At 48.0% G+C, this 25,925-nt stretch overlaps 8 protein-coding genes across 8 annotated transcripts; 4 read left to right on the forward strand and 4 right to left on the reverse strand.

Moving 5' to 3' along the window:
- Window positions 1–5,704: 5,704 nt before the first annotated feature.
- On the reverse strand, window positions 5,705–7,105 carry EJ05DRAFT_242399 (putative zinc-type alcohol dehydrogenase-like protein PB24D3.08c). The gene is made up of 2 exons (XM_033740074.1): window positions 6,258–7,105; window positions 5,705–6,206 (listed from the first exon to the last, which is right to left on the reverse strand). The coding sequence occupies exons 1-2, from the start codon at window positions 7,000–7,002 to the stop codon at window positions 5,887–5,889; spliced, it is 1,065 nt and encodes a 354-aa protein (XP_033603229.1). The 5' UTR covers window positions 7,003–7,105; the 3' UTR covers window positions 5,705–5,886.
- EJ05DRAFT_242390 (uncharacterized protein) lies at window positions 7,106–7,530 on the forward strand. The gene has a single exon (XM_033740073.1). It carries the CDS (start codon window positions 7,210–7,212, stop codon window positions 7,432–7,434), a length of 225 nt encoding a protein of 74 aa, XP_033603230.1. The 5' UTR covers window positions 7,106–7,209; the 3' UTR covers window positions 7,435–7,530.
- A 129-nt stretch (window positions 7,531–7,659) lies between these two features.
- EJ05DRAFT_473390 (uncharacterized protein) lies at window positions 7,660–9,144 on the reverse strand. The gene is made up of 3 exons (XM_033743391.1): window positions 8,845–9,144; window positions 8,321–8,792; window positions 7,660–8,268 (listed from the first exon to the last, which is right to left on the reverse strand). The coding sequence occupies exons 1-3, from the start codon at window positions 9,059–9,061 to the stop codon at window positions 7,950–7,952; spliced, it is 1,008 nt and encodes a 335-aa protein (XP_033603231.1). The 5' UTR covers window positions 9,062–9,144; the 3' UTR covers window positions 7,660–7,949.
- A 190-nt stretch (window positions 9,145–9,334) lies between these two features.
- EJ05DRAFT_461353 (uncharacterized protein) lies at window positions 9,335–17,535 on the forward strand. Its single transcript, XM_033742641.1, has 18 exons — window positions 9,335–9,377; window positions 9,434–9,596; window positions 9,647–10,121; window positions 10,169–10,477; window positions 10,532–10,754; window positions 10,806–10,929; window positions 10,992–11,456; window positions 11,512–11,640; window positions 11,695–11,838; window positions 11,896–12,866; window positions 12,916–13,237; window positions 13,286–14,073; window positions 14,135–14,395; window positions 14,443–15,779; window positions 15,833–15,998; window positions 16,046–16,360; window positions 16,411–16,588; window positions 16,653–17,535. The coding sequence occupies exons 1-18, from the start codon at window positions 9,345–9,347 to the stop codon at window positions 17,351–17,353; spliced, it is 7,104 nt and encodes a 2,367-aa protein (XP_033603232.1). The 5' UTR covers window positions 9,335–9,344; the 3' UTR covers window positions 17,354–17,535.
- A 1,023-nt stretch (window positions 17,536–18,558) lies between these two features.
- On the reverse strand, window positions 18,559–19,774 carry EJ05DRAFT_530615 (uncharacterized protein). The gene is made up of 2 exons (XM_033748980.1): window positions 19,395–19,774; window positions 18,559–19,342 (listed from the first exon to the last, which is right to left on the reverse strand). The coding sequence occupies exons 1-2, from the start codon at window positions 19,554–19,556 to the stop codon at window positions 18,785–18,787; spliced, it is 720 nt and encodes a 239-aa protein (XP_033603233.1). The 5' UTR covers window positions 19,557–19,774; the 3' UTR covers window positions 18,559–18,784.
- A 445-nt stretch (window positions 19,775–20,219) lies between these two features.
- On the forward strand, window positions 20,220–21,011 carry EJ05DRAFT_435146 (ser/Thr protein phosphatase superfamily; the record flags this gene model as incomplete). Its single annotated transcript, XM_033741683.1, has 1 exon — window positions 20,220–21,011. The coding sequence occupies one exon, from the start codon at window positions 20,220–20,222 to the stop codon at window positions 21,009–21,011; it is 792 nt and encodes a 263-aa protein (XP_033603234.1).
- Window positions 21,012–21,641: 630 nt separating this feature from the next.
- EJ05DRAFT_242498 (glycine hydroxymethyltransferase) lies at window positions 21,642–23,346 on the reverse strand. Its single transcript, XM_033740075.1, has 4 exons — window positions 23,203–23,346; window positions 23,098–23,148; window positions 22,685–23,049; window positions 21,642–22,634 (listed from the first exon to the last, which is right to left on the reverse strand). The coding sequence occupies exons 1-4, from the start codon at window positions 23,233–23,235 to the stop codon at window positions 21,671–21,673; spliced, it is 1,413 nt and encodes a 470-aa protein (XP_033603235.1). The 5' UTR covers window positions 23,236–23,346; the 3' UTR covers window positions 21,642–21,670.
- Window positions 23,347–24,320: 974 nt separating this feature from the next.
- On the forward strand, window positions 24,321–25,611 carry EJ05DRAFT_473394 (uncharacterized protein). The gene has a single exon (XM_033743392.1). The coding sequence runs from the start codon at window positions 24,390–24,392 to the stop codon at window positions 25,446–25,448; it is 1,059 nt and encodes a 352-aa protein (XP_033603236.1). The 5' UTR covers window positions 24,321–24,389; the 3' UTR covers window positions 25,449–25,611.
- Window positions 25,612–25,925: the final 314 nt, after the last annotated feature.

Here is a 25,925-nt window from a genome sequence, read left to right on the forward strand (position 1 = left end):
AGGCATGTACACTCTAAATCTATTCAAGCTCAATCTGGGCCGAGAAAAATATAGAGAGAATATAAGCTTAATCTACGCCTTAAAACGATTCTCAAGACGGTCCAATCTTATCTATTCAGTTGTTTACATACTGGATTAAACATATGAGTCCACAAAGAGCGGATACTTTGTTACCCACGGGGGGGGGGGGGATAACGTAAGGCTTCTATGTGTAGCTAAATTACTCGATTTTTAGTAGGGTTCTAGTAGTGAGTTTCTTAATATATCTAACTCTATAACACAAGGGAGTTTATTACTTAGAGACGTACAATTCAAGGCCTTATATACGACTATACTAGTCGAATATAGACAGGTTCGAGGAGAATTAGGTGGCCATTCTATGTACGACGTATCTACGTATGTTAAAGCTTCTTAGGTTCTTAGATATTTTAACCTATTTGAAGAACCTTAATTACTACCTCGCCATATTTGCTCTTGAATTAATCTAATATAAAGTCAACCTAATCCCTTGGCTCAGATTGCAAGCTCAACCTGTACTGTTAGAGTAACTAATTATATAATTCCTATCTAGGCCTTCGGATTGTATCCGGTGGTATATACCCATGTCTTATTGGCCTCAGAAACGATTCGCAATCCAACGGTGACAAATTACCGACCCAGGAATGCTTCGGCGACCATGCGGACGACATGGTAGGGAGCAGATTAAGGAGAAGAAAACAATGGCGGGCGCAAAGTCATAACCTTCTGAGCTCCCGCACCCAGCTCAAATATGAAGCCTTGTTTCGCGACTCTAACTGCTACGCAAGACTCCCTAGCACCGTCTGCTCCTGACTCTGCGGCCGAAACGCAAGCTGCCGACGGACCTTAGCCGGATTCTCCTACTGCGGTATGACCTAACGTGACAAGGAATGTGTATCTAACGTGATTCCTTCGTTGGATATATCGGCTATGAGCGTGAGACCGGGGCTGGCTCATCGTTTATAACGAAGCGGCCTTGGGGTTACCTTTCAACAGATAGTTTGTCTAGGAGATTGAAACATAGCCGAAGGAATGCTGATACAAGTTCTACGTCATCATAGCATATTTCAAATTTTACATTGGTAGCCACATCTATATCGATGGAAAGCATGGCAGAAACTTTAATATCGTCTTTGATACCCTTTCATCACTATCCACTACTACACGATAAGTTTAACAGCCTGATAAGATTCCAGATGTAAATACAAAGTCCCATCGTTTTTCTTCTTACCTCTACGGTAAGACGGGATGGAGAATGTATACAAATATATTAAATTCTGATATAATGGATAACTCTAGTGTTGTTTTTTCATTGGCCTAGTACGTCTAATTCCATAGAGAATCAAGGGTAGTGGTTTTAGATATTGTAAGGATGGAGATAATGAGAGCGATCGTGGGAGATAGGTTGGTCTAGTATTGGGTGTACATACGTTCATATAGAAATGAAAATAGTAATAAGAATAAGGAGGAGGAGAAGTAAAAGGAGGCGGAGGGTTATACAGTAAAGTAGTACCTTAAGTGGATAGGGATAATATCAATATGAAAGGAAGGGAAGGCAAGGAAAGGAAAGGGAGAGGACTACGTGTCGAATGTGCATGTGAAATACTTTCTTACTTATAGAATTTTTCAATATGGCTTCAATCCCTCGTATTCTGGTATGGAGACTGTATGTTCGGTAGGGGATAGGCGATATACAATAAGTAGGCATAGTCTTTCGTGTAAAGAGTTTGATGCAAGAAGGACAGAGCACGTAGTATTAGTAGAGTGATAGGATTTAGAAGAGGTGCGTGAAGGAAAAAGTATAAGTATAATATCAACGAGATCTATTATTTATCTCCTCACCGTTCTTGCTTACGCCCTCAGCCGTTCTATATATGATGGAGGTCTACAATAGAAGATGAAATTTGGCGCGAGGTTAGGCTCATTCCTATGCTAAAAACTCGATCCTCAATCACGCACAAGTCAGTCATAACGATATGACATAGATACATGCTTTAGCTTATCCTTCGGTAGACCTTAAATATAATTCGATAGACGATCTACATAAATCAGGAAGGCCACGGGATACCATGAGCAATTTTCCTAGCCAGGTCGATAGCATTCGTACATAGCGCTTCGAATTCGAGTCTGTATGTCTCAAACACGCAGAGGAGATCGGCCGTTATCGGCTCGGCGTCGCAATGAAGAAGTTCGCGAAGAACGTTGACTAGAGAGACGAACCTTTGGGCGCCGCAGTTGAACGCTATACCTGCAAACTGCTCCATATAGCACAAAGCATCTTCTGCGACGACAATACGGTCCTAGTACCAGACTTTCGAGAAGCCCATTTCCAGATTGAGGGGGGTCGACACTTGACCGTCTTCTAATGTTCTTGCAGACGAACTTACCTATCAAGGCTGCGCGAAGGCCTCGCGACCAGTTTTTGTGACATTTATAGACAGCTGGTAAGGCCCTGGCAAGTCCTCAGTGCAACTTCACCGCGTCCAGAAACGACATGGTCTCCGAATCTGCTTGAACGATGCTCATAGAGCGTACTCTGTTTCGTGTCGTCGTTCGAGGATATCCCGATGAGACACTAAACAGCTAGATCTTCTTCGATAGATCCGTTCTCGAGGGTGATGCGAACGCCATTCTTGGAGACTTCGCTGTCGTTCACCTTGCTATACACCCGTAGGACCTTCTCGTAATGGGTAGAGTGCTGAGAAGCTTGTCTATGAGAGCCTCGCGCTCTAAACCCACACTGAACTACCCATGACTAAATCATACTCTTGAACAGAGCGTCAAATCGGATAGACAGTGTTGTAACGTACTTCCCCTGGAAGACCGGATCCCGTTCGTTTTTCGCAGGACACGACCGTCGGTCAGGGGATCGGACCTTCTCGATCATAGAGACCCCAACGCTGTAAATTATCCAACAGTCAAAACTGTTGGAATACTCGTAGCGTATTGACTCGAAGGAACAAGGATCCACCTCGCTTGCCTGTGACGCTGGATTCCTCGCGGACAATACAGTCGAGTTTGAAGGTCGTGAAGGACATATGCCGCGAAAAGACCGATCGGACCACCATCGACGACAAGCATGCGGAAACTACTGGTTGAAGACATTGCGCTGATACCGATGTTAGAGAGAAGGTGTCAAAGCACTCACATGCATGAGGACTTGCTGTCAGGAGATCGTGCTAACGACAGTATTAGTCTCTCAGACTTGACGAGGTGAATGATCAAGTAGATACAGATCAAGAGGAACGTGCATGGTCCTGGCGGCTCTGCGATCTCCGTCACTGACGCAAATAGAACCTCTCGCATATTGCTACAGGGTCATTCCGCGCTGATAGATAAGCCATCAATCTTGTTCGTAATCGTATCATTGCGTTCGTAGGACCGATGGCCTGCATACTCGGCCCGTCGCAAGTCTCTGCACGACAGTGCAACAGTATAACGGGGGAAGAAGCCAATGCGCTTCTTCCCAGTCCCGCTACTGGCGGAGTGATAGAAGGATACGAGAACGAAAGGCCCGATCGACTGAACTGATAGAGTCATCAATCATCGTCATTCAGCGGCTACGCCACGGTCAGAACTGGGGCCAGCCTCGTCGTGAGTAGCATCTAGATGTCGGTATCGCGGGTTTGAGCGCATCCCCTTGCTTGTACAACATTTCGAGCACTATGATCAATTAGAGGGTATCCCCTGCCACTTTCTAGTGCCACCTTATGATCAACACTAGAAGTTTACAGTGCGGAAAGAGAATATATGCCGTTGTGCCATTGGAGCATATAGATTATAGAATATAAGCGCTGTAGATTCGGGGTAGTGCCAGTCCCACGGGCAAGAATATGCATGCTGCCACTTTCAAAACAGTACATCATCGATGTCCAGGCAAATGACTTGGTAAAAAATGGGCAGGGGTCAGGGGACCAGGACAGTGTGAGATGAGATAAGCAGTGTAATTGCCAGGGGGCGGAGTTTTTGATCCAGGAAAAAGGCAAAAAGGCAAAAAAAGGACCGATACCAGACGCTTTCTCCAACCGATCTGGCCATCTTGGCATCTACCAACACGATAGTCAGCTACCAACAATTGGGAGCTCTCAAGAGGGTACTGTGGTACCCAGAAAAGGCAAATGGGGCCCAGGGCCTGCATAATTCAAAAGTTAGCCTGTGTTGTGATGTGGATATTGATGTTCAGCTCTGATTTCGGGTTCCCCCAGTAGGAAGAGATGATTATCGAAGGCTCTTTGGATCATTGAGCTAACCTCGTGCGAGATGGCTTCTTGTTGGACAACCATCGGTTTTGAGCGGCTACGCTATAGAGAGATGACAGGGCGAAGTGCACCTGCTAGAATTGAAGACATAGTCTGGCGCGAGGATTGTAGTGTTTCCCAACCTTGACGTTGCCTCCGATCGCTCGCAGTTTTGCAAACAGAGAGAGCTATGATCCTATTGTTATCCATGTGAGACGGATGGCAAGGCTCAGATAGATTCCAAAGCTCAGAACCGAACTTGTGTTCTGTGAGAATAAGCCCTCCTCGAGAGTGAGAGTGACGTCCAAGACTTGGGGGCCGAAAACCCCAGATCCATCCATCTAAGACTAAACGAGACCTGTGGGGAACCGTTGCCAAGCTTTCCGTGCCGTGCCGTATCAAACTCGGGGCCTACGTAGGTACCTTGCAGGTGAGTGCTGCACTAGCCTCGTATTCATGAAGCCCTACATCAATGAACACGGGCAACTTGGACACACGATCAACATCAGTGACGACGTGCGAGAGCTCTCGCATCATATCATACAAGACCTTTCATATGCACCGCCTGAAAGACTGCAAGCTGTTCTTTAGGCGGTGCGAGGGACCTCTCTCTCGAACTGCTGCAGTACTGGTCAGCGCTTATCCTGCATGGTGCATCGTGGTCTAGAAATCTCCCAGTTAAACCCTTAGGGGGCGTGCCGCGTGCATAGATAGGCGCCTAGAGTACCGCGCTGCCGCTTGGACGAAGGATACTGCCACTAAGTAGAGTTCTGGGTCTATCAGCTATCAGCATTGTACTGAACTAGCCTTTCACATAAGTCTGTAGCAGATCCCAGTGACTTTAGATCATGTAACGAAGTTAATGGCGTAGCTGAGGCGGGGCATGGATCAGACATCCAAGAGCCGGCATCCATGGAAGCGCGATATTCCACGGCATCCTGCAAGGGCGATCCTGCAGTTGATGAGACAAGTGATCTTACCGGCCAATAGCAATCAACGATCATCCAAATAATCCTGGCCGAGCGTTTTATGAGCCGTGTGGTGCATTTGCCCGGCCACTCCAGCCGCTCTGCACCTGAGGCTTGCAAGAGGGCATCTACTGTGTAACAGTGGGCCAGTATATTCTTAGCATGACAGACAGCCTCGCGAAGATTTGACTGATGGATGTAGAAGACGATGCCGCATATAAACCCTGCACATTTCATGAGTTAGAGTGGGCCTCTCGAATGGTGACGCATGTTCATTCGACCGACTCACCAGCGACATACCGTAACCTCTGACCGAGGATTCATCTTGCCTTATTGCGCCACGGCAACGAATTCCAAACAGAGGACATCGAAATTGAATGCTTCGGTGACTGCTATACGTATGCAGCGATCTTGGTAACACGCATCGAAAGCGTAGGTATCAGCTCGGCAATGTACAGCTCGATACATACTTAAAAGACTCCCGACACTAAATACCGGTTCGCGGCGAATCTTTGGGTTACAGGACATGGAAGATACTTGAAATTGCACTTTGCTTTCCAAACGTAGTCATTGTTCAATACGTAAGCTTCTTTAGGTTAACATCAATCGCTCGAACCATCTTTCTACTTCACAAGCAGAGTCTCAGGAACTTTGCAGATCAATCACTGTGCGCCACCAGTCGATAGTTCGTCGAATTGAAGAAGTGATTTGCCCGAATTAGCTCCAGAGAACATCGCTAGGAAGCCCTTTGGCGCATTCTCTATGCCTATCGTCACGTCATGTTTCGGCGGCGCCACTGTCTTCTGGAGCAGATATCCATACATAGTTTGTCCAAACTGCTCCGCATGTTTCTGCAAGAGATGAGGGTCTGAGACGATGAAACCGCTCATTGTCAGCCTCTTGAGCATGAATTCCATGAGATTTCGAACACCATAGCGATTCTGTGGTTCCAAGTTGTACTGAGAGATTGCTCCACAGCTGACTATAGGTAATTTAGTGAGATCTCATATAGCTTGAACATCGCAACACTCACCAATTCGGCCAAAATCTTTCATGTTATCGATAGCGATCTCTAAGTGTTCTCCTCCAACGTTATCAATGTAGATATCGATACCCTCAGGTGCGAGTTCTTTCAATGCTACCGCAGGACTAGTTTCCTTGTAGTTGAAACCGACAAAGCCCAACTTCTGGATGTATTCGAGCTTCTCCTGGGATCCTACGCTTCCGACCACTTTCAGACCTTCCAGAAGAGCGAGCTGACCAACCAAAGTGCCTACAGCACCGCTAGCGGCAGAAACCCAGAGGGTCTCGCCCTTTTTTGGTTTCCCATACTCATAAAGAGACACCCACGCGCTCATACCGGCAGTTCCAAGAATACCAGTAAAGTATTTCCAGTCAAGGCCAGCAGGATTAAACAAAGGTCGTACCGTAGGCATATGGGACTCGGGGACTACACTGTACTCCGAGGTTGCGAGCATTCCCCATACAACATCCCCAGGCTTGAAACCTGGGTTGTTCGATTTGAGCACCTTTGCGACTGCTCCATTGATGAAAGGCTTGCCTCTGACAAAAGGAATAGCCCAGGTCTGGCTATCCGGATCTCGCATCAGACCACGTTGATAAGGATCAAAGGAGGCATAGTAAGTTTTGACCGTGATACAGCCTTGCGGTGGGGCTGTCTCCAAGTCGAACTCGCCAGTCTCAACAGCGAAATGTTCGCCCTCGACAGGTGTTTCGAGCGGAGGACTCTTGAAAATGAGGGCCTGATTTCGTACCATTGTTGATATGGCTGCGGCTGTAGAGAAAACGACGAAGAGATTTGAGGGTAAGAAGCGCACAGGTCGGATTCTTTAGGACGCCGGTTCACTCTTGATCTTCCTTGGGGTTCCCCTGTGCCACGCAGCAAGTGATCGCCCTACTGCCCTGGAAACCTTCGTGGGCCTACTCATGCTAGCCAGATCGAGTGATTGTTTTACCTTCACTCCATGCGAACAAGGCGCAGTCATCGCTGGTCGCTACGGCTGAAATGCAGTAATTTTGCAAGGGAGTTCGATATAACTTCACCGAAAATGACCGAGCTGAACTCCGCCTCCTCATCGTTTAGATTGTCGTCGAACATCCATCCCGGTCTTCTTGCTGTGCCTCTCGGAATAGTTGGTTTTCGTACTTCTGCGCCAAGCCTTGGCGTCAGCCATCTCCCTGCGACTTGAAATCAGTTTAGGTTAGTTAGAGACCGCGAGGACATGGTGGGAACTCATCAACATGTATGTTATTTTCGAACATCAACATGATCTTTTCATTCTGCGATGATCTTTACTGAGAATGATCGTAGGACAAGAAATAGTTAACTCCACTAATAGTCGCTTACAAAGACAGTACTCCGGGCACTTCTTTAGGTTAGTGTGAACGTGTGTAACAGTTGGAACCTTAGCTCAAAACTTCGAAACCTTGAAATAACCTGAACCATGAAAATTCACATTACACAACCTGATCACTTCACTCGATCTGTGCCAACGTATGATTGTAATTCTACCTGTCTGATGTGGCTCAGCCTCGCAGTGGTCCGCCACCATGCGCTCGTGCTCTCCTTCAGGATGAGGCTTGAGCCGCTCATCCGCCGTCGCAGCAAGCTGTACAATGCTATAAGAAATGGATTGAAAGAAATGAGATGATTTTGTACGTGCTGATTTAAGCTGAATCTCGTGGCAGTTAAGGTGGACACGTATCAGCGGCTTTCGGCATCTATTTGGCTCCATTCCAACTGGATCTCGTTGCTCACATGAATATGAGCCTCATCAGACTTGTTGTCTCGAGCCTTGCTCGTGCTAGCAGTGATACCATAGCTTCTAAGACCTGTTATCCTGTTTAGCTGCGATACTGTTGCCAAGAATAGTGGTCGAATGGCCGGCAGGCAGGCAGCCATCAAGTAGACTCCAGGCTCTACTATGGTCCAGACAAGCAAGTTTGCTGTAACGTAGGTGCCATCAGTGAGGACATCGATTGAGAAAAAATAGGAGAAGCGGACAATAGCAGCAATGATTCCACTGAAGATGAGTTAGCATGTCTTCAACTGTCATTTTCGAAATCATGACTTACACACTACCAGTGACAAAAACGAGAGAAAGCGCAATTTTCTGCGCGGTGGACATCTTAAGCCTCCAAACAACCGGGAGTGGGAGTATTAAAAGTGCTACATCCGTAACAATGTTCGGGAAGCTGATCCAGCGCCAATACTGGATTGAATCTATGCACACTGAAGTGGGATTATGAAGCATAATTTGAAGATTCCACCGTGCGCTGAATGGTTGGCACTGAGCAAGCGAAGCGATGATACCAGCAGTCGCGTTTGCTATCATGACTCCGCAGACCAGCAGAGTCGCAATGCGGTAAGGCATCTCTGTGAAAATCCGAAGGTATGTGGCTGCAATGGATAGCTTGGGTAGAGAGACTGCGACGCAGTATAACTGCTCAACCGCATAGGCACATTTGGCCCAGTTCTTCACAGCCTCTGGGTCAGTGACCAACACTACTGGCAAATGACGTCCCACGCCGGCAATCTCAACCTCCACTGCGTATGGATTAGCTACGTGATGGCACCGTGGATTCAGCGAATCTCTCACCTATGGCACAAGCGCTCAGCCCAAGGCAAATGATGAGTGCAGAAACAATAAGGAAGTCATCCGTGGCAAGTTGCAGTCGAGAAACCTTTCGAGATATGAACCGCAGGCTCACGAATGTGATATCCAATATAGCGAAGGTTATAGCAGTACCATAGGCTCGGGGACCAATGTTCTCTGCGGCGTATTCAGGCGAAAGTACTGACTGACTCATGTTCATGTGGTGACTGCTGGCGTTCAGTATCAGGAGCATTCTTCGCCAGTATTCGCACGGCGTGCTTATAAGAAGACACTATAATTAGAGTTGCCGCGCATAGATTGTTGTGAGCCAAATTTCCGCCCTCTATCGGCGGGTAGGCTTGCATGATGACTGCAGGTGTTAGCTCCAACAGTTGTCGAACCCTAGTACTGTTGCATGCAGAACCCCTTGCGTTCAACCATAAGGCAAAATCAGCCGCCCAGGACTTCCACGATAACCGTTAGTCTGTCATTCCTCGGCTTTAATGGCTGCAGTTGTCGAATGTAAACGATTAGTAGTAGGCCAGATCTCAGCTGACTTAAGTACATGTTTCCTGACTGCATCTCCATTTAGTGGATTCTTATAGGAAAACATTGTTCTAGATTTACTCCCCGACACCCTACAACATCCTTGCTGATAACGTATCAGAGTCCTACAAGCTTGGTCATTATGGCCTGTACACTCCAAAGTGAGCGTGTGGACAATGTCAGTGATGCAATTGCGATTATAGGCATGGGTGAGTCGGTCCCACGACTGGACCTCGTAGCTTACTCACAGCGGACACAGGCTGCCGACTCCCCGGAGATGTGAAGTGTCCTTCAGATCTGTGGAATATGCTTCTGCGTCAGCAGGTAGCAAATTCGGCAAGGGTTCCATCCTCTAGATTCAATATTGCTGCTTTTCTACATGAGAATCCCGAGCGTCCTGGCAGCTTTAATGTCCCTGGGGGATATTTCCTAGACGATGACCTAGAATATTTTGACCCAACTATGTTCAACTTATCTCCCATTGAGGCAGCGTGGATGGATCCACAGCAACGAAAACTTCTAGAAGTGGTCTATGAAGCTATAGAAAATAGTGGCACTCCGATGCACAAGGTTGCAAGTCAAGTCACGGGTTGCTTCGCTGCTTCATTTGTCAGTGACTGGCAGCAGATGATAATGAAAGAACCAGACTTCCGTCATTCATATACAGCAACGGGAGTGGACCCGGGAATACTTGGCAATCGTATTAGCCATGTGTTCGGACTGCGAGGTCCCAGGAAAGTTCAGAAAAGGTTAATATGCCCCCATCACTAACAATTCATAGTGTACTCATGAACACTGCTTGCTCGTCCACCATGTATGCTCTTGATGCTGCTTGTAATGCAGTCCGTCGTGGAGAATGCGAAGGTGCCATCGTGGGAGGCGCTAATCTGGTCGTAACGGTTGATCAACAGATCAATACGGCTAAACTTGGAGTGCTCTCGCCAACAAATGCTTGCCATACTTTCGATGAATCTGCTGATGGTTATGGAAGAGCTGACGGCGTTGGAGCCCTGTATATCAAAGGACTAGCAGCGGCTATGAGAGATGGAGATCCGATCAGGGGAGTCATCCGATCCGTGTGTACTAATGCGTATGTTGAAGTCTGATATGACTCAGACACGCAGCGTATTGACAAGAGATACAGCAATGGCCGACATTCAGACAATGGAATCACCTACCCAAGCATACAAGGGCAAAGGGACGTAATCCTCAAAGCTTATGAGCTGGCAGGACTAAGCCCCGACCTTACTACATACATAGAAACTCACGGTACAGGCACAAAGATAGGTGATTCTATCGAATTGCACGCAGTCTCACAAGCTATGAGGCCTATGGGCACTTCTGACAAGCCAATATTGGTTGGGAGTGTAGGTCAACGTCCTTAACATCATCTCACGCACTCAACTGAGATATCACAGGTCAAGCCGAACGTGGGCCACAGCGAGGCTTCCAGCAGCATTGCTACCATCATGAAGGTTGTGATGGCGTTGGAGAATAAAGTCATTCCACCAACTGCTGGAGTACGACGACTCGCCCGAAACAGTAAGTGCTGGTTCATCTGCATTAGAATTGGGCACTGTGGAAATGTACTAAGCCTCCTCTAGTCGACTGGGAAAACTGGAAGGTAAAGGTGGTAACGGAGCCTACGCCATTCCCTACGGAACCAACAGTTCGGCGCGTCGGTGTGAGCGCCTTTGGATATGGCGGCACAAATGGCCACGCAATAGTAGAAAATGTCGAGAATCTCGTCCCAGACTACAGGGGTCATAAACTTCCGAGCCATAGCGCTATGGATTCCAAAAATCTGGACGCACAGAGGCCCTTCCTTCTACCATTCTCTGCTCACAATAAAATTAGCCTTCGAAAAAATATCAAGACTTACGCAGCCTTTAGACCTATTCCTAACTTGCTAGATTTGAGCTATACCCTCAGCAGTCGTCGCACTGCTTTAGGCTACCGTACCTTTGCGGTATGTTACAAGCATGAGTTCGATAATGGCATGCTACTTGCGCTCGAGCGCAATGTATGGCACGCAAAAGAGAACGAGTCGGTCGCTTTTGCTTTCACAGGTACTCAACCTTCGAGACTGTATACGTGCAGGAAGATAATGATGACTTCAAATAGGACAGGGCGCTCAATGGACACAGATGGGCCTTTGCCTGATGCGCTGCTACCCCTCATTCCGACATAGTATTCAAGATCTTGACTCGATCCTCTCTGGCACTGAAACGCCTCCATCATGGACCCTGTTGGGTAAGTCGACCAGATCGCACCTTACTTCCATTTTTACTCATGCAAGTGGTACAGGGACTCTCGAACGGACTGAAGCAGACAATCTGATTAATGAGCCTACATATTCGCAGCCTCTGTGCACTGCTATTCAGATAGCCCTTGTTGATCTGCTGTTTTCTTGGGGAGTAAAGCCAGCTGCTGTGATAGGCCATTCGTCAGGTTAGAGACATTCTCAACCTATCATATGTACCGTCTGTTTCCTAATGGTGCAAACAGGAGAGATCGCAGCGGCATATGCAGCTGGGATCATATCATCTAAACAAGCCCTTCTCCTCGCGTACTATCGCGGAAAGGCGGTTGCTCAGAAGCAAAGTGACGGAGCCATGCTGGCCGTTGCGAATACTTTGGACGAAGCCAAGCATAGAATCCAGCGATTTGAGGGCAGAGTCGCTGTTGCGTGCATAAATTCGCCTTCCAACGTAACCTTGAGCGGAGAACGCTGTGCGATCGAGGAACTCAAGGAAACTTTCGACAAGGCGGGTATCTTTGCTAGAGCACTCAAAACCTCTGGAAATGCATACCATTCGCACCTCATGAAACCCGTTACTGGAATTTACGAATCGTACATAAGCGACCTTTTCGTAGACGCGGCGCCTAAGAAAGGAACGTGTCCCATGTTTTCAACGGTCTCTGGATGCATGGTTGATGAGAGTGAGCTTAACCCAGAGTATTGGGTAAAAAACTTGATTAGTCCAGTACAATTCGCCGATGGATTCAAGCATATGGTCGAATCAACTGGCAATATTGGATGTGTCTTGGAAATTGGCCCTCATGCTGCATTATCCGGTCCCATCCGTCAGCTTATCATGGCTCAAGGCGCGCAAATCGAATACATAGCTACCCTAAGACGTGGCGAAGATGATGCAGTCCAGCTATTGAAAGCGGTCGGGACTCTTTGGGCCAGGAATGTCAAGATCGACATCGATGCTGTTACTCAGGGAGAGTCTGTAGACTGCACGGGACAGATCGCAAAGCAGCGAGGCCAACTGCTCGTAGATCTTCCACCTTATCAATGGGCCTATTCCAAAAAGCTCTGGTTTGAGGCAAGACAAAGTCGTGAGCACCGTCAAGCAGTATTCCCGCGTCACGATATTCTAGGCAGACGCATTGCTGGTTCCTCTGCTATCGAGCCAGTGTGGCGCAACATTCTTCGGCACAAGGACCTGCCTTGGCTCAAGGATCATTCGGTAGGTGAATCTTAAGTCAAGGTCGACTTGCGCTCATGAGTTCATCTAGCTAGGTGCCGATGCAATTTTCCCTGCTACTGGTTATTTTGCAATGGCTATCGAAGCCCTGACGCAGATATACGCAACTGAGCCTGGCATAGAGATACAAGGCTACACCCTACGTGACGTTTCCATATCGACGGCATTAGTAATACCAGCGGAGGATGACGGAGTAGAGGTTATCTTCAGAATGAGTCCTCTAGAAAGTGTTTTAGACGTCACCAACGGTCGGGGGAAAGTCAAATGGTACTCGTTCTCCATGTCTTCGGTACTCACTGATACATGGAAGAGGCATGCGGAGGGCAAAATAGCCATCAATGTCCGGAAACGAGGTATGCTACCTTTTGGAAAAGCGGAACTCTTGTTAATGCGATTTACAGGAAGAAAACCGCGGCCGATCCCAGCAATGCCGATGCGGACCACGTACAAGTCCTGGAACGAGCGTTTACGCTCATTCGGATTTGACTTCGGGCCATCATTCCGCAACACTATGTTCTTGAATGTAGATGGAATCACACATTGTGCTACTGCTGACATTGCTATCAAGAAAGAGAGCGGAACCATCACAGACGAGTCTCGTTACTGCATTCATCCCGTTTCTCTTGACAGCTGCCTACAGATTACATCAGCAGCTATCGTTGCCGGTCGACTCGCTGAGGTGACCGCGGGGACGGTATTGACTTTCTTTGACGAGGTATCTATTTGGCCACCACGCGATGCTCAGCTGGAAACGACAGGGGCGATGTCCCATGTATCCGTCTCCGCAAAAGGAAGTCGCTCCTTCTTGGTGGACGCACAAATGATCGCCCATGACGGCGAGCTGATCGCGGATTTTTCACAGATACGATGTCTTTACTATGAAGCTGCAATTCCGCAAAGCTCGATCCAGCCCGAGCCGACCTACATGCAACAGAAATGGCTGCCCGATATTGTGACCTCACAAGTGGGTATTGCAAGCCTCGATACCGGGCGGATTGATCTGGAAGCAATCATGAGGCACACGTTACACAAATACGGCTCGCTTAATGTGGTCTCATTTGATACCGAAGTTGCAGATCTGATACAGCATCTGCATCCGTCAGCTATCTTGGATCGCGTTGCAAGTCCTGACGTATCGAGTTGGGTCCCATCAAGTAAGGATCCGGCGAATCTGGTCGTCATACCCTCGGTGAGTCACGCATTATATTCCATGTTAGCGGCATTCAAAAAGTAACAAATTAAATGACCAGAGCTTTGTATGTGGTGATATCGAACATGTCTTTGCACAGCTTCATATCGAAGATGGTTCGGAATGTATCATTATCTTCCAAGGCAAGTACCCGCAGATAAAAAAATACCTAGACGAATTGTCAGACTCAGGTGAGCTATTACTTAAGAGTATCACCGATTGGGACCTAGACGAAAGCGGCCACTGTATAAAGCAGATGCATGCATTCACTGCTACGTCGAAAGAGATCCAAGCTCGCGCACTATCAGAGACTGCAGTATTTGTAAGATCAGGATGCAATATTACAGGGGAAGTAACTGATTGCAGCAGGTATACCGAAACCAACAGCCACGCTGCCTGAACGAGCTCATGCAGGCTTTTTTGAGACATGGTCGCAAAGTCCGCATTTCGAATTTCAAGGACTTGACCGTTGCCGAAGACGAGCAGCTCATCATGCTCACGGATGCGGCAGGCCCTATGCTGGCAGATATGGAGAAAGAAGAGCTGTCTACGCTGCAACGACTACTCGAGAATCCGCCACCTCTTCTTTGGCTTACCTTTGGCGACTTGACTGCAGCCAGACTCCCCGAACATTCCATGATGTCGGGCTGGTCTCGCGTAGTTAGAAACGAAATTGCTCTTCTGAAACTCGTGCTTGTTGATCTTGCCGAGTCGTCCAGCCCCAACCTCGAGCAGGTAGTTCAGATTGCGAGGAGACAGCTCGTTTATTCCTCGACACTGGAAACGGAATACGCCATCCGCGCTGGAGTCGTACATATCTGCAGAATTGCTCCGTTTCAACACGAGAATGAAGGCGGGCGTCTCATCACTCTAGCTGCAACAAATGACAAGAGTGGCCTCACTGGCTTTGCAAGGGGTGGTCGTGTGATGTTCAGAATAGAACCAGACAAGGCTCAAGAACTGGGTCCTGATCAGGTCGAGATCGACGTTTGCACGATCGGACTTTGGCCAGAGGATAGCTTCGCCGCTAATGGCTCCCTGGCATCCGAATTGCTCAACCACGAAGTAGCTGGTACAGTCCTCCGAGTTGGATCGAGAGTCGAGTCGGTTACTGTTGGCGATAGAGTTGCAGGTTTCTGCTTCGGCACATTGAGTCCCATCCAAGTTACCCCTGCCAGGCTTGTCAAGGTCGTTCCTGAGGGTATGGATAGTGCCACGACGTCTAGCGTATATTGCGCATTTACCACTGCACACTATGCCTTACACGAGCTTGGACGATTATCGGCAGGTGATAATGTCGTCATCCTGGATGGCTCTGGGTCATGCGGACACGCGGCTTTGCAATTATGTCGCCTCGCAGGAGCTCGAGTTTCTGTAATCACCCATTCCAACGAGAATGCAGAAGCATTGCGGAAACAATTTCCTTACGCAAATGTACTAATGGCGCGTGACAGAGACATTGTCTGTCAACTTGCTGACGTTTCGGATGGCAAGGGGGTTGATATAATTCTTGCACCGAGTTTTGGGGATATATCCTTGTTAATGGAATGTAGTCGCGCGGCCGGAACGCATGGGCGGCTCATAAGATATGGTCAAACGATTGCGAGTCAGCTGGCATCCGATTTAAACAACACGAACGGGCTCAACTTTGACTGTTTCGATATCAAGAGTCTAGCAGAATCTCGCAAACTGAAGGCATTAGAAAGGCAAGTCCCACATTGTAACCAAAATCTCAAGATCAATCTAATGGGCATCGTAGGAACATGCACAAGGTATGGCAGCTTCTTGAGAACGGCGAAATATATTGTTCGTGGAATATTTCCGAAGTCACCGTCGGGGAAATTGATGCTCTCTTCCATTCATTTCCCACCGATATCGCAGCAGCGAGACCTGTCATCAGGTATTCCAAGGCAACGGAAATCCATGTGAGTTCTATCATCCTGCACTACTAGAACAGACTGACGATCTCTAGGCTATACCCGCCAAGAAAAGAATGAGATTCCGGAACGATGCATCGTACCTTCTTGTCGGATGTCTCGGAGGCCTGGGCCGTAGTTTGACAAACTGGATGGTCAATCAAGGCGCGACATCACTTATTTTTCTCTCACGCTCCGGAGCGACCAATCGCGAGGCAGCTGAGTTGGTGCGCTCTGTTCGAGCCAGAGGTGTTGATGTCACAGTTATCCAGGCGGATGTATCCTCGAAAAAAGCACTTACAGATGCTCTTACAAAAGTAGACCCTGCTCGCCCTATTCGTGGCGTCGTCAATGCAGCAGGTAGTTTCAAGGTAGAGGCGTCCTTAGAGTTTATCCACTCGCCCAGATCTGACTGTTACAGGACTCAATGTTCCGCAATATGACCATCGATGCCTGGCATGCGGCTCTCCAGGCGAAGGTTAAGGGCTCCCTGAATCTACATGAGGCTTTCACTACAAAGGGTGAACTCGACTTCTTCTTGATGACAGGCTCAGCATCGGCCACACTCGGATCTGCTGGTCAGAGTAACTATGCATCAGGTAAGTAGTTCAGCCTTGAACAGCAAGCATCTTGGTAGTCGTTAGGACGCTCACACCATTATAGGCAACAACTTCCTGGATGGGTTGGCGCGCCATCGATCGGTCCTAGGACTTCCTGGAGTATCTCTCATTCTACCGATGGTACTCGGTATCGGTTATGTCGCTGATAGGCCGGAGTTGGAGGCTACTATTATACGAAAAGGTACTTACGGGATTGAAGAGCAGGAGATGCTGCAATCTTTCGAGGACGCCATGCTTCTACAGACCAGTGGTACCATTAATACACAGGGCAATGATCATCTTATCGTCGGTTTACAGCCAAAGCGTCTGGCCGCAGCAATGGAATCCAATACAACTGACACCGAGGCGACAAACTGGCTCAGAGACTCTCGCCTATTGAGACTGGCTTCCATGATTGAGGCTCATGGCTCTTCGAAAGGTGGAAACATCAAATCCAATCGCGGAATCCAACTTTCTATCAAGAATACCGACACTAGAGCCGATGCACAAAAACTCGCTGAAGAAAGCGTTATCGAGCGCATGTCGCGGCTTCTGATGCTGGAGCTTGATGAAGTCAAAGATGGAGCTGGATCGCGATCGGTAGCCAGCTACGGACTCGATAGCATGATCGGGGCTGAGTTTCGCAATTGGATCTTTAGAGAGTTTGGAGTTGATGTCGTGTTTCAAAAGCTGCTCGCTGGGAGTTTGACTATCAGTGGCCTGGCTACTCTACTTTGTAATACCATACGGGAGGAAACATCCTAGTAGATGGTGAATCCTCACGGTACTATCTTGAATAGCAGCGCTGCTTATTTTGTGTTTGCCATTAATTATAGAAAAGATTATGATTACGTATGAATACTAGCGCCGAAGGTCTCCACAACTTTAGTTTACTGGTTTATATGCTTAATGTTAGTATTTACCTGATCAGTCGACCTATAGTTACTACAGTAGGCAATTGTACCAGTATTGTAGTTAGTCCTCTAGAATCAGTACCATAACAACTATTCTAGAATAGAAAGGATTATACAATCGTAGAACAGCCTTAACCACGTGTCAGTAATAGGAGAGCGTTTTCGATTAGCGCAAGAGAGTACTGTACATTTGCGACGAAATATCATGTCTTTCAAGCTGGGTAGTTAGTCGTTAACAGTCCCGGATACGGTAAACACTTGTGAGGACTTTCGCGTGTCAAGCATCATAAAAGACAAGACTTCTAGTGTGCTCAGAGGACCCACGAATATGTGTTGAGCAGGTGTCCAGCAAGGTCATCGTGCAGTATTGAGCATCATGAATGTCATTTATGCCCCGACAATCTATCTCATGAAGATATCGCTCTTGAACCTCTTTTGTTGGTTCTTCGGAGTTGATGTTCAAACCTAAAAGTCTTATCTACACCGGTATTATAGTATGCACAGTAATAACTATACCATTTTTGGTCATATCAAGCTATCGATCCGCCTATCGTGATGGTCTAACAGCTAGTATCAAGTCCGGCTGTAGCTCCAACAGCGTTATGTTGATAGTGATTATTTTGGAGCATGTAACATCCTTACGGATCTTACATATTGGCCGTGCCTATCGCAAGGACGAGGACACTCCAGATCAGTCGACCGACAAGAAAGCGCTGATAGTTTCGTCTACCTTAGCCGCGTGCCTTCCTGTACTCCAAAGTATCATCTCAAGAAAGACCTTCGAGAGGACCGGCGACGGCTCGAGGATCAGACGAGGCTCGGAGCTGGGAGACGGGTCCGTTATCGCAAAAAGTGAAGATAGGTGGTAACGCTGGGCCCTACCATATCCACCTGCAGCTGGCAATATGCTCGAATGCTCCAAGGGCTGAGTTGTACATCCACCTTTGCATCCTCCCATAGCTGTCGTCCTGATGATCCAATGGATGTGAGCTACTATAAGTTCCATGCACGCGCGTTCAGTCGCATGTAGGAACTTTTTGAAGTAAGTTAAAGCACGGTATTCGTAGACAATTTATTGGCTTAACCTCGACCTAGTACATACTATGAGTATGGAACAACAATTCCTAGGATGTGACATTTTCAGCATAACCAGACACGTTCTTAGGGTGTCCGTAGCTACATGTGGCGGCGGCAAATAACTGAAGTTTCTTTAAGAGTACAAAAAGAACGACGGAGGCCGGAGTGACCCTCCTCCTTTTCCTTACAATCACCAACATCTCTACTACTCTGTAATGCCAATACATGCAAAAGCCTGGTGTTTCGCTGTGTAATCGCCCTCAAGGAAAGCGTTGATGTAGGTCTTGTAAATTCCGGTCAGTCGGTTTTGATCAAAGACGCCGTTTTCGGTGCAATATTCCAGTATGTAACTAATCCAATTCATCCAGTATCTTCCGTAGGTGCTCATGTCTTTCTTTGCTAGCAAAAGCAGCGCAGGAACTAGTTGATAGACGGCCAGAACGCGCACTGGATGCAGATCCTGCTGGAATCGCCCTCCTCTCCCTAGGATGTCTGGACCGGGTAGTTGATTCAGATCAGACGCTAGGATTATAGTTTCGCCGTCCACGTTTAATAGATTTGGAAGTCGCCACAGGATGTCGGATTTTTTATAAAAGCCCAATGATAGAGATTCGGTGATGTGTAGATGGTTATGAGGGGTTGGAGCATAGCCAAGGTTCTTTTTACTAATGCAACCTTCTGACTTGCACTCTTTGAACCCTTCGCCTTGGAGAGTGTGATAGGCGGCGTCCATGAAATCATCGTCAATAACGAAGTCGATACCCTTGAACATGTGTTGTTAGACTGATAGGCTCAGATGAATACAAGGTACGTACATCGACTATCGTTGGTATTCCAAAGATAGTTAACATGTAATTGCCCCATAGGACATGAGGAATCTTGGCAGCATCAAGTCTTGCAGCTGCTGATGCAACGAGTCTGTTGTCGAGAGGTGGCAATTCAAGATCAACTTTCCCCTGACTGACGTCTTCAGCCATCGTGAGAGTGTTTGAAGTAGCTGATCAGTGAGCAGCGATACTGTCTAAGTCGTTAGGAATGGCGCCTGGCAACGCAGCAGCCGTGCCCCGGTCAAGCTCGTAACGGACCGCCTCAATAGGTGGCGGAACTACTGTATCCGTTGTTTTCCTAGAACCTGATGAGCTTGGCGTTTTGCGTCTTAGTTATTCTACTTTTCTACCTCTATATAAGAGACTCCATAAGATAGACATGAACTTATAAAAGGATCAAGATACATCTAATTATCTATTACATCTACTCTTATCACTCTAATACTTTTAAATTTAGACGTAAATGTAAAAAAAGCTCTGTTTACAAAGACTGGGGTTTGAACACGCATGCACGAGTGCCAAGAGAGTTAGGTTTAGGCAGATAACGAATGTGAGACCAACACCATGTAATAACAAATTCACTTAGCTCTAGCTCACAAATCGATTTCATTGAAAGATCAATCAAAGCCTCAGTTTCGCCTTCCACAACACTTCCTTGGTTGTTTATTTTGGACCCATTCATGCAAAGCATGTGCAATGCATTCCATTTGCTGAGAATTTAGCCACAGACTCCCTTATTGCTGTCCAAACAAAGAAACTGCATCGTCTGCATCCTGCTACTTTTTCCATCCCCTTCAGTTGACAACCACAGACATGGTAAAGATACAGATCCTCTCTGACCTGCATCTGGAGGCTCCAGCGGCATACGATGTCTTTGAAATCACACCAACGGCAGAATACCTCGCGCTGCTCGGAGACATTGGCTACATCAAAGACGCCAGCCTAATCACATTCCTTCGAAAACACCTCGCCAAATTTAAAATCACGTTCTACGTGCTCGGCAACCACGAGCCATACCACTCGTCCTACGCGACCTGCAAGCAACACCTTCTCGCCCTCCAGACCGAGACCGCACAACAAGAAAGCACGGGGAAATTCGTCCTGCTCGACCAAACACGCTACGATCTCTCGCCAACCGTGTCCATCCTCGGCTGCACGCTCTTCTCCAACATCACCGCAGCCCAAAAGGACTATGTCAGCTTCGGACTCAATGACTTCTATCATATTGCAGATTGGACCGTCGAGACGCATGTGCAGAGGCACGAGTCCGAGCTCCGTTGGCTCAACGCCGAAACGCAGAGGATCATGGGTGAACCGGGACGCGACAGGAAGATCATTATCATGACACACTACTCGCCGACTGTTGATGCTCGTGCTATTGATCCCAAGCACAAGAGCAGTAATATCTCATCTGGTTTCATGACTGATCTGTCCTCAGAGGCTTGCTTCTCCTCGGAACGTGTGGCGGTGTGGGCGTTCGGACACACTCATTTCAACTGTGATTTTGAACACGAAGCTCATCATACCAGATTCGTTACGAATCAGCGTGGTTACTACTTCGCACAGTCAGACGGCTTCGATCCGGCAAAGACGGTTGAGCTTTGAAGTCGCTTGTACCGTCCTGGGTGGAGGTCTAGCTTGTCAGATGTGCGTAGATAGATAGTATCATTGATCATTGATGCCTGGCAGAAGCTCGGGCCACAAACCTCACAGCTGGAGCCTAGTGTTTACTTTAGGTAGGCGGGGCAAGTGGTACAGCACCTGCATGAGCGCGATTGCCGGATTCGGTAGCAATTAGTAGGTAATGAAGAGGTCCGGCTCCCGGGAAGAGAGGATCGTATGCACCTTACAGACAACAGAGTAGACAGAGATAAATCGAAAGTTCAAAGGACAGATAGAGTGGAGATCATGTTGCATTGAAGATCTGCCTGCTTAACGAGCGCGTTGAGCGCTCAGTATATTCATCGTCGTATCCATCCGTCACTCTCGTTTAGCCTCATGCATAGATATTGGGCCATTCTTATTTCCTTGGCCCACCCAGGACGAGTTGTTGACAAACTCGTCGTCCATCAGCCACCTTACAGAGGAAAGGTATTGAATATCTTACTCTTCGCTTTTATGTAAAGGCGATACAAAGATCCCTACTGTGGTTGAATACTTGGCCCAAAAGTCCTTTTGTCTACTGTTGAAAGAAGCAGATCACTAACGCCAACCCAATTCCAAGCGCCTTTGAAGATGCGCGAAAGATGCTAAGGTTTGTGAACCTACACTGGGAGAGGGAAAGTGACTGCCCACGCGGCAATCTCCTTCTTGAGGGCGTTGATCTTTTCCACGTCACCGGCAGCAACCTTAGCCTTGAAGTCCTTGAGCTTGTTGGCTTCTTTAGGCAACTCGGCTTGGATCTCCTTGCATAGCTTGACACACGTGTCGATGTAATTGGCGATCTTCTTGAAATCTGCTTCACCAAGACCACGACTGGTCATGGCTGGAGCTCCAATACGGATACCCATGGGAGACAACGCAGACTTATCACCGGGTGTGGTGTTCTTGTTACAGGCGATGTTGACTTGTTCCAAGACGGCTTCGACACGAGCGCCATCGAGGGCTTGAGGCTTGAGATCAAGGAGCACCATGTGATTGTCAGTACCACCGGTGACAAGAGTGTAGCCAAGCTTGGTGAACTCCTCTTCAAGGGCCTTGGCGTTCTTGATAACCTGTTGCTGGTAGGCCAAGAAGTCTGGTGTCTGTGCTTGCTTCAAGGCAACGGCAAGCGCAGTGATGGTGTGGTTGTGAGGACCACCCTGGTGACCTGGGAACACAGAGAAGTTGATTGGTCCCTCAAGATCATAGAGTGTCTCCTTGCCAGTCTTAGCGTCAGTCTTTCTCACACCCTTGCGGAAGAAGATCATAGCACCACGAGGGCCACGAAGAGACTTGTGGGTTGTCGTAGTAACGATATCGCAGTGAGGGAAAGGAGACTTGTTGACACCGGCGGCGACAAGTCCAGAGATGTGAGCCATATCCATCATGAGATAGCATCCAACTTTGTCGGCGATTTCACGCATGCGGGCGTAGTCGATCTCACGGCAGTAGGCAGATGTACCTGCGACTAGCACCTTTGGTCTGTACATCAGTGCATTCTGCTCGAGCTGGTCGTAATCGATGAGGCCGGTCTTGAGGTCAACACGGTATGGGAATGTCTCGAAGTAGGTGGATACAGCAGATATCCTGCGTAAGGTCAGTCAATTGAGTATGCTTGGTGTCAACATTTCGCTCACTTTCTCTGCGGTGTTTGGTATCCGTGGCTCAAATGACCACCATGGGGCAGATCCAGACCCATGAGCCTATCATGAGGCCTCATTATGGCCTGGTATGTCTGTAGGTTGGCTGGGCTGCCACTCAAGCACTGAACATTGACACCCCATTTCTCTGGGTCAAGACCAAAAGTCTCGAGAGCTCTCTTCTGGCACAGCAGCTCGACAGCGTCGATGTGCTCATTCCCTCCGTAGTATCTGGCGCCTGGGTATCCCTCAGAGTACTTGTTGGACATTGGCGAGCCGAGTGCATCGAAGACGGCGCGGGAAGTGACATTTTCGGAGGCAATGAGGAGGATAGATTCGCGCTGACGCTGGATCTCTTTTTTCTACCACGGAGTCAGTGGGTGCAAAGGAACAGTTCGGAATGGACGTACCATGATCTCAGCAACATCGGGATCAGTCTCGACCAAAGACTTCTCCATGAGCTACAGAATGAGTCAACTCCGAACTTTCAATGGGTAGGTAGTTGCATGGCTTACGTCCTGGTGGGACTTTGGAAGCGCGTAAGACATTTTGGTTTATGAGAGACGAGCTTTTGGATGGTGTATATGAGAATTGTCAGAGTGAATTGTCGGAGGGAGTGACAAGTAGGAGACGAGACACGAGGGTACGTGGGAAGTGGGAGACTATAATGATCATACCAACCTGGCCAAGACAGTCACGGCCACCGAAAACTTTCTCCAACCCGCGAACCTCTCACTGCCCCGCGCCGGGCGCTACAGAGCTCGGGCCCACATGTCTGACACGCATCGGAGAGTCGGAGACTGCCTGTTGATCATTGATGCGAATGGAAGCCGCGAGGCAGTCTTCGTTCCGAACTCACCTGCCGCATTTGAAGAGCCATTCAATTCACACAACACTTCGAAAGAGAAACAAACACTTGCGCTGCACTTTTCATTCACTGAGATCAGAAAACCTATGACTGCTCGATTGACTAGTAGGAGGAGCTCGGGCCTTCCAGGGTTGTCCCTGCCGATCTCGGTGGTATTAGACGCCCAGGTTATAGTCAACACCATGCATGTCTCTTTTGATACATCAAATCACTCCGAAAGCACCGCTGCTACGACAAACTTGTATACTCTAGGATAGAAGGCCAAGGCATCAGTTCTTCTTCTGTGGTTCTTTTAGTGTACTCGGCAACCGATACTACAGAGATACGGGAGGAAAATTGACTGGAATATAGTAGTACTAAGAAGACTTCTTTATCTCATCATGCTCCATTACAATCATTCGATTGATTCAATTCTACTCATCTTTCGAGTTGTCTTTATGTTCAAGTTTGCTATCCATGTGTAGGCAGAAAGGGCGTGTGGGACATGTTATGTGGAGCAGACTCGAATATACTTCATCCATTCCGCTATTTGATTCTTTACTCCATCAGCTATAATGAGCTTTAGGATGGGTAATAAGGCTTATAACTCCACTGTCTGCTGGATCTACAAGAAAAAGGTTTGGGACCGCTTAGAAATGGAGCAGAGTGGAAGGGAACTTGTGGCGCAGTGGTCTGTTCAGCCACACTTAGCCTCGCACTAATTCAGGGGGAATACAAAACACGTGTCGCGCTAGCCTCACTCTCTCAAGTTCCAAACACCTGTCTCAACACCACAAGTCCATCACCACATTCCGGCACACAAGACCATGTGTTCGACCTTCTCTAAGCGTCACTATGTCTGAACTATCCAACGAACGTACTGTCTCCGAGATCCTCTTCCGGACTTTCGCCCTCCGGATCGTCGTTGCCCTGACCCAATCATCCCTCCTTGCTCTTCAAGGTCAGCACCCTCAGGGCCGCAGTTTCCAACAACAAATCGCTCTTTACACGATCCTACCTGTGACCGCATTAGCCGACTATATAGCTCAAATCATCCAGTTCTTCGCCTCGCTCAAATGGAATCGCACCAGGCGAACGATTCAATTTGTAGTGCTCCAGCTCGCTGGAGTACGCATCCGCATCGACGGCGAGACCGGCGGGCAAACCTCCCAACTCGTGTCTCTTCGCGCCTGCGACTCACGTAAAATCATCCGGCAATCTGTTCGCGCCTTCAAGCAGCCACAAAAGGTCCGCTTGGAACGCCTAGGCCAAATCCTCGCCGCTGCGGCGTCGTTCGTAGGCTGCCTATTCGTTGTCATTCTTGTCGTGCGCCGCATCGTACTCGTATTACACTCCTGGCTGCTTCTCGATTTCTGGAACGGACTGGCAGCATTAAATGGCTGCATTGCAGCCTTCCATGTCATTCTCATTTTGATGTTCGGCCCGGCACTAGAGACGTGGACGTACCCACCGGAAGCCGCACTGCGTGTATCGCGGAAGCCCACCAATGGCCTGGGCATTCCAACATTGCTTATGATATCTTATCCTGCAAACGCGTTGTTCTTCAATTTCTTTCATGTCTTCCATCATCGTTTGCTCGCGATGATCCGAGGGCTGCTGTGGGCATTGCTATTGCCAATCAGCTCGCGCAAACCGTACTTTGAGGGCTTCACGCCGCTGCTGTTCGTGGCGCTCTGTGTTGGAACGTGGCATATTGATTGGATTCGCAAGTCAAAGACGCCGCTAATATGGGTGTATTGGGCGGCATTCGGTTTGATGGTGTTCAATGATTTGTGGCTGATATATGGATGTATCTCGGATGAGGTGTACCACGCAAGGGAAGGCTATCCGGGCGAAACCTTCCACAACTGGATTTGGGTTGACGAAATGAGACCTTACATGCTCGTGTATTGAAGATAGGTTCGATGGAGCTGCGAGAACGAGTAGGTGCTGGGCATCTTAAGGTGTATTGGACGGCGCACTCGGACAAAAAGTTTTGGAGCTACTGCTCTTCTCATTCTGTATATATAGTTCCGCTGTTGCATAAAAACATGTAGACCAAACACATCCTACCAGCTCGCACTGAAGTCCATATCCGTGTGCTTCCCGGAATCCTGTCACTAGCGTATCTTCATCCATTCTCTATTAAGAGCTTATATGTACTTAAGCTTGTAGATGAGTATGTAAAGATATGTTAAGTAGATATTGTCCTACCCGAAGCTCGGACGGTGTGTCGATGAGCAGATAGATTCAGCATGTACCTTAAGGCGGTTTTTGGTGTAATATAGGAATAATTCGTGGGTGTAGATGTAATAGGCAGGTATTATTCATAGTCTGAGTGTGCTTTGTGGCGATCCGTGTCTCTTCTATGTAAGTCTGCGTCGTAGCAGT

Source organism: Pseudovirgaria hyperparasitica, assembly GCF_010093815.1.
Source record: "Pseudovirgaria hyperparasitica strain CBS 121739 unplaced genomic scaffold EJ05scaffold_3, whole genome shotgun sequence".
NCBI lineage: Eukaryota > Fungi > Ascomycota > Dothideomycetes > Acrospermales > Acrospermaceae > Pseudovirgaria > Pseudovirgaria hyperparasitica.

Bases quoted from the DNA above. Each gene is read 5' to 3' on its own strand.
- EJ05DRAFT_242399 (XM_033740074.1), bottom strand. From the start codon at position 7,002: ATGGTACGAAATCAGGCCCTCATTTTCAAGAGTCCTCCGCTCGAAACA. The intron at 6,207-6,257 runs GTGAGTGTTGCG...AATTACCTATAG, and splicing joins GAAAGATTTTGGCCGAATTG to TCAGCTGTGGAGCAATCTCT.
- EJ05DRAFT_242390 (XM_033740073.1), top strand. From the start codon at position 7,210: ATGCGAACAAGGCGCAGTCATCGCTGGTCGCTACGGCTGAAATGCAGT.
- EJ05DRAFT_473390 (XM_033743391.1), bottom strand. From the start codon at position 9,061: ATGAACATGAGTCAGTCAGTACTTTCGCCTGAATACGCCGCAGAGAAC. The intron at 8,793-8,844 runs GTGAGAGATTCG...ATCCATACGCAG, and splicing joins GCTGAGCGCTTGTGCCATAG to TGGAGGTTGAGATTGCCGGC. The intron at 8,269-8,320 runs GTAAGTCATGAT...ACTCATCTTCAG, and splicing joins GTTTTTGTCACTGGTAGTGT to TGGAATCATTGCTGCTATTG.
- EJ05DRAFT_461353 (XM_033742641.1), top strand. From the start codon at position 9,345: ATGGCTGCAGTTGTCGAATGTAAACGATTAGTA. The intron at 12,867-12,915 runs GTAGGTGAATCT...GAGTTCATCTAG, and splicing joins CTTGGCTCAAGGATCATTCG to CTAGGTGCCGATGCAATTTT. The intron at 14,396-14,442 runs GTAAGATCAGGA...TGATTGCAGCAG, and splicing joins TATCAGAGACTGCAGTATTT to GTATACCGAAACCAACAGCC.
- EJ05DRAFT_530615 (XM_033748980.1), bottom strand. From the start codon at position 19,556: ATGGCTGAAGACGTCAGTCAGGGGAAAGTTGATCTTGAATTGCCACCT. The intron at 19,343-19,394 runs GTACGTACCTTG...CACATGTTCAAG, and splicing joins GAATACCAACGATAGTCGAT to GGTATCGACTTCGTTATTGA.
- EJ05DRAFT_242498 (XM_033740075.1), bottom strand. From the start codon at position 23,235: ATGTCTTACGCGCTTCCAAAGTCCCACCAGGAC. The intron at 23,149-23,202 runs GTAAGCCATGCA...CTCATTCTGTAG, and splicing joins TTCCAAAGTCCCACCAGGAC to CTCATGGAGAAGTCTTTGGT. The intron at 22,635-22,684 runs GTGAGCGAAATG...GACCTTACGCAG, and splicing joins TACCAAACACCGCAGAGAAA to GATATCTGCTGTATCCACCT.
- EJ05DRAFT_473394 (XM_033743392.1), top strand. From the start codon at position 24,390: ATGTCTGAACTATCCAACGAACGTACTGTCTCCGAGATCCTCTTCCGG.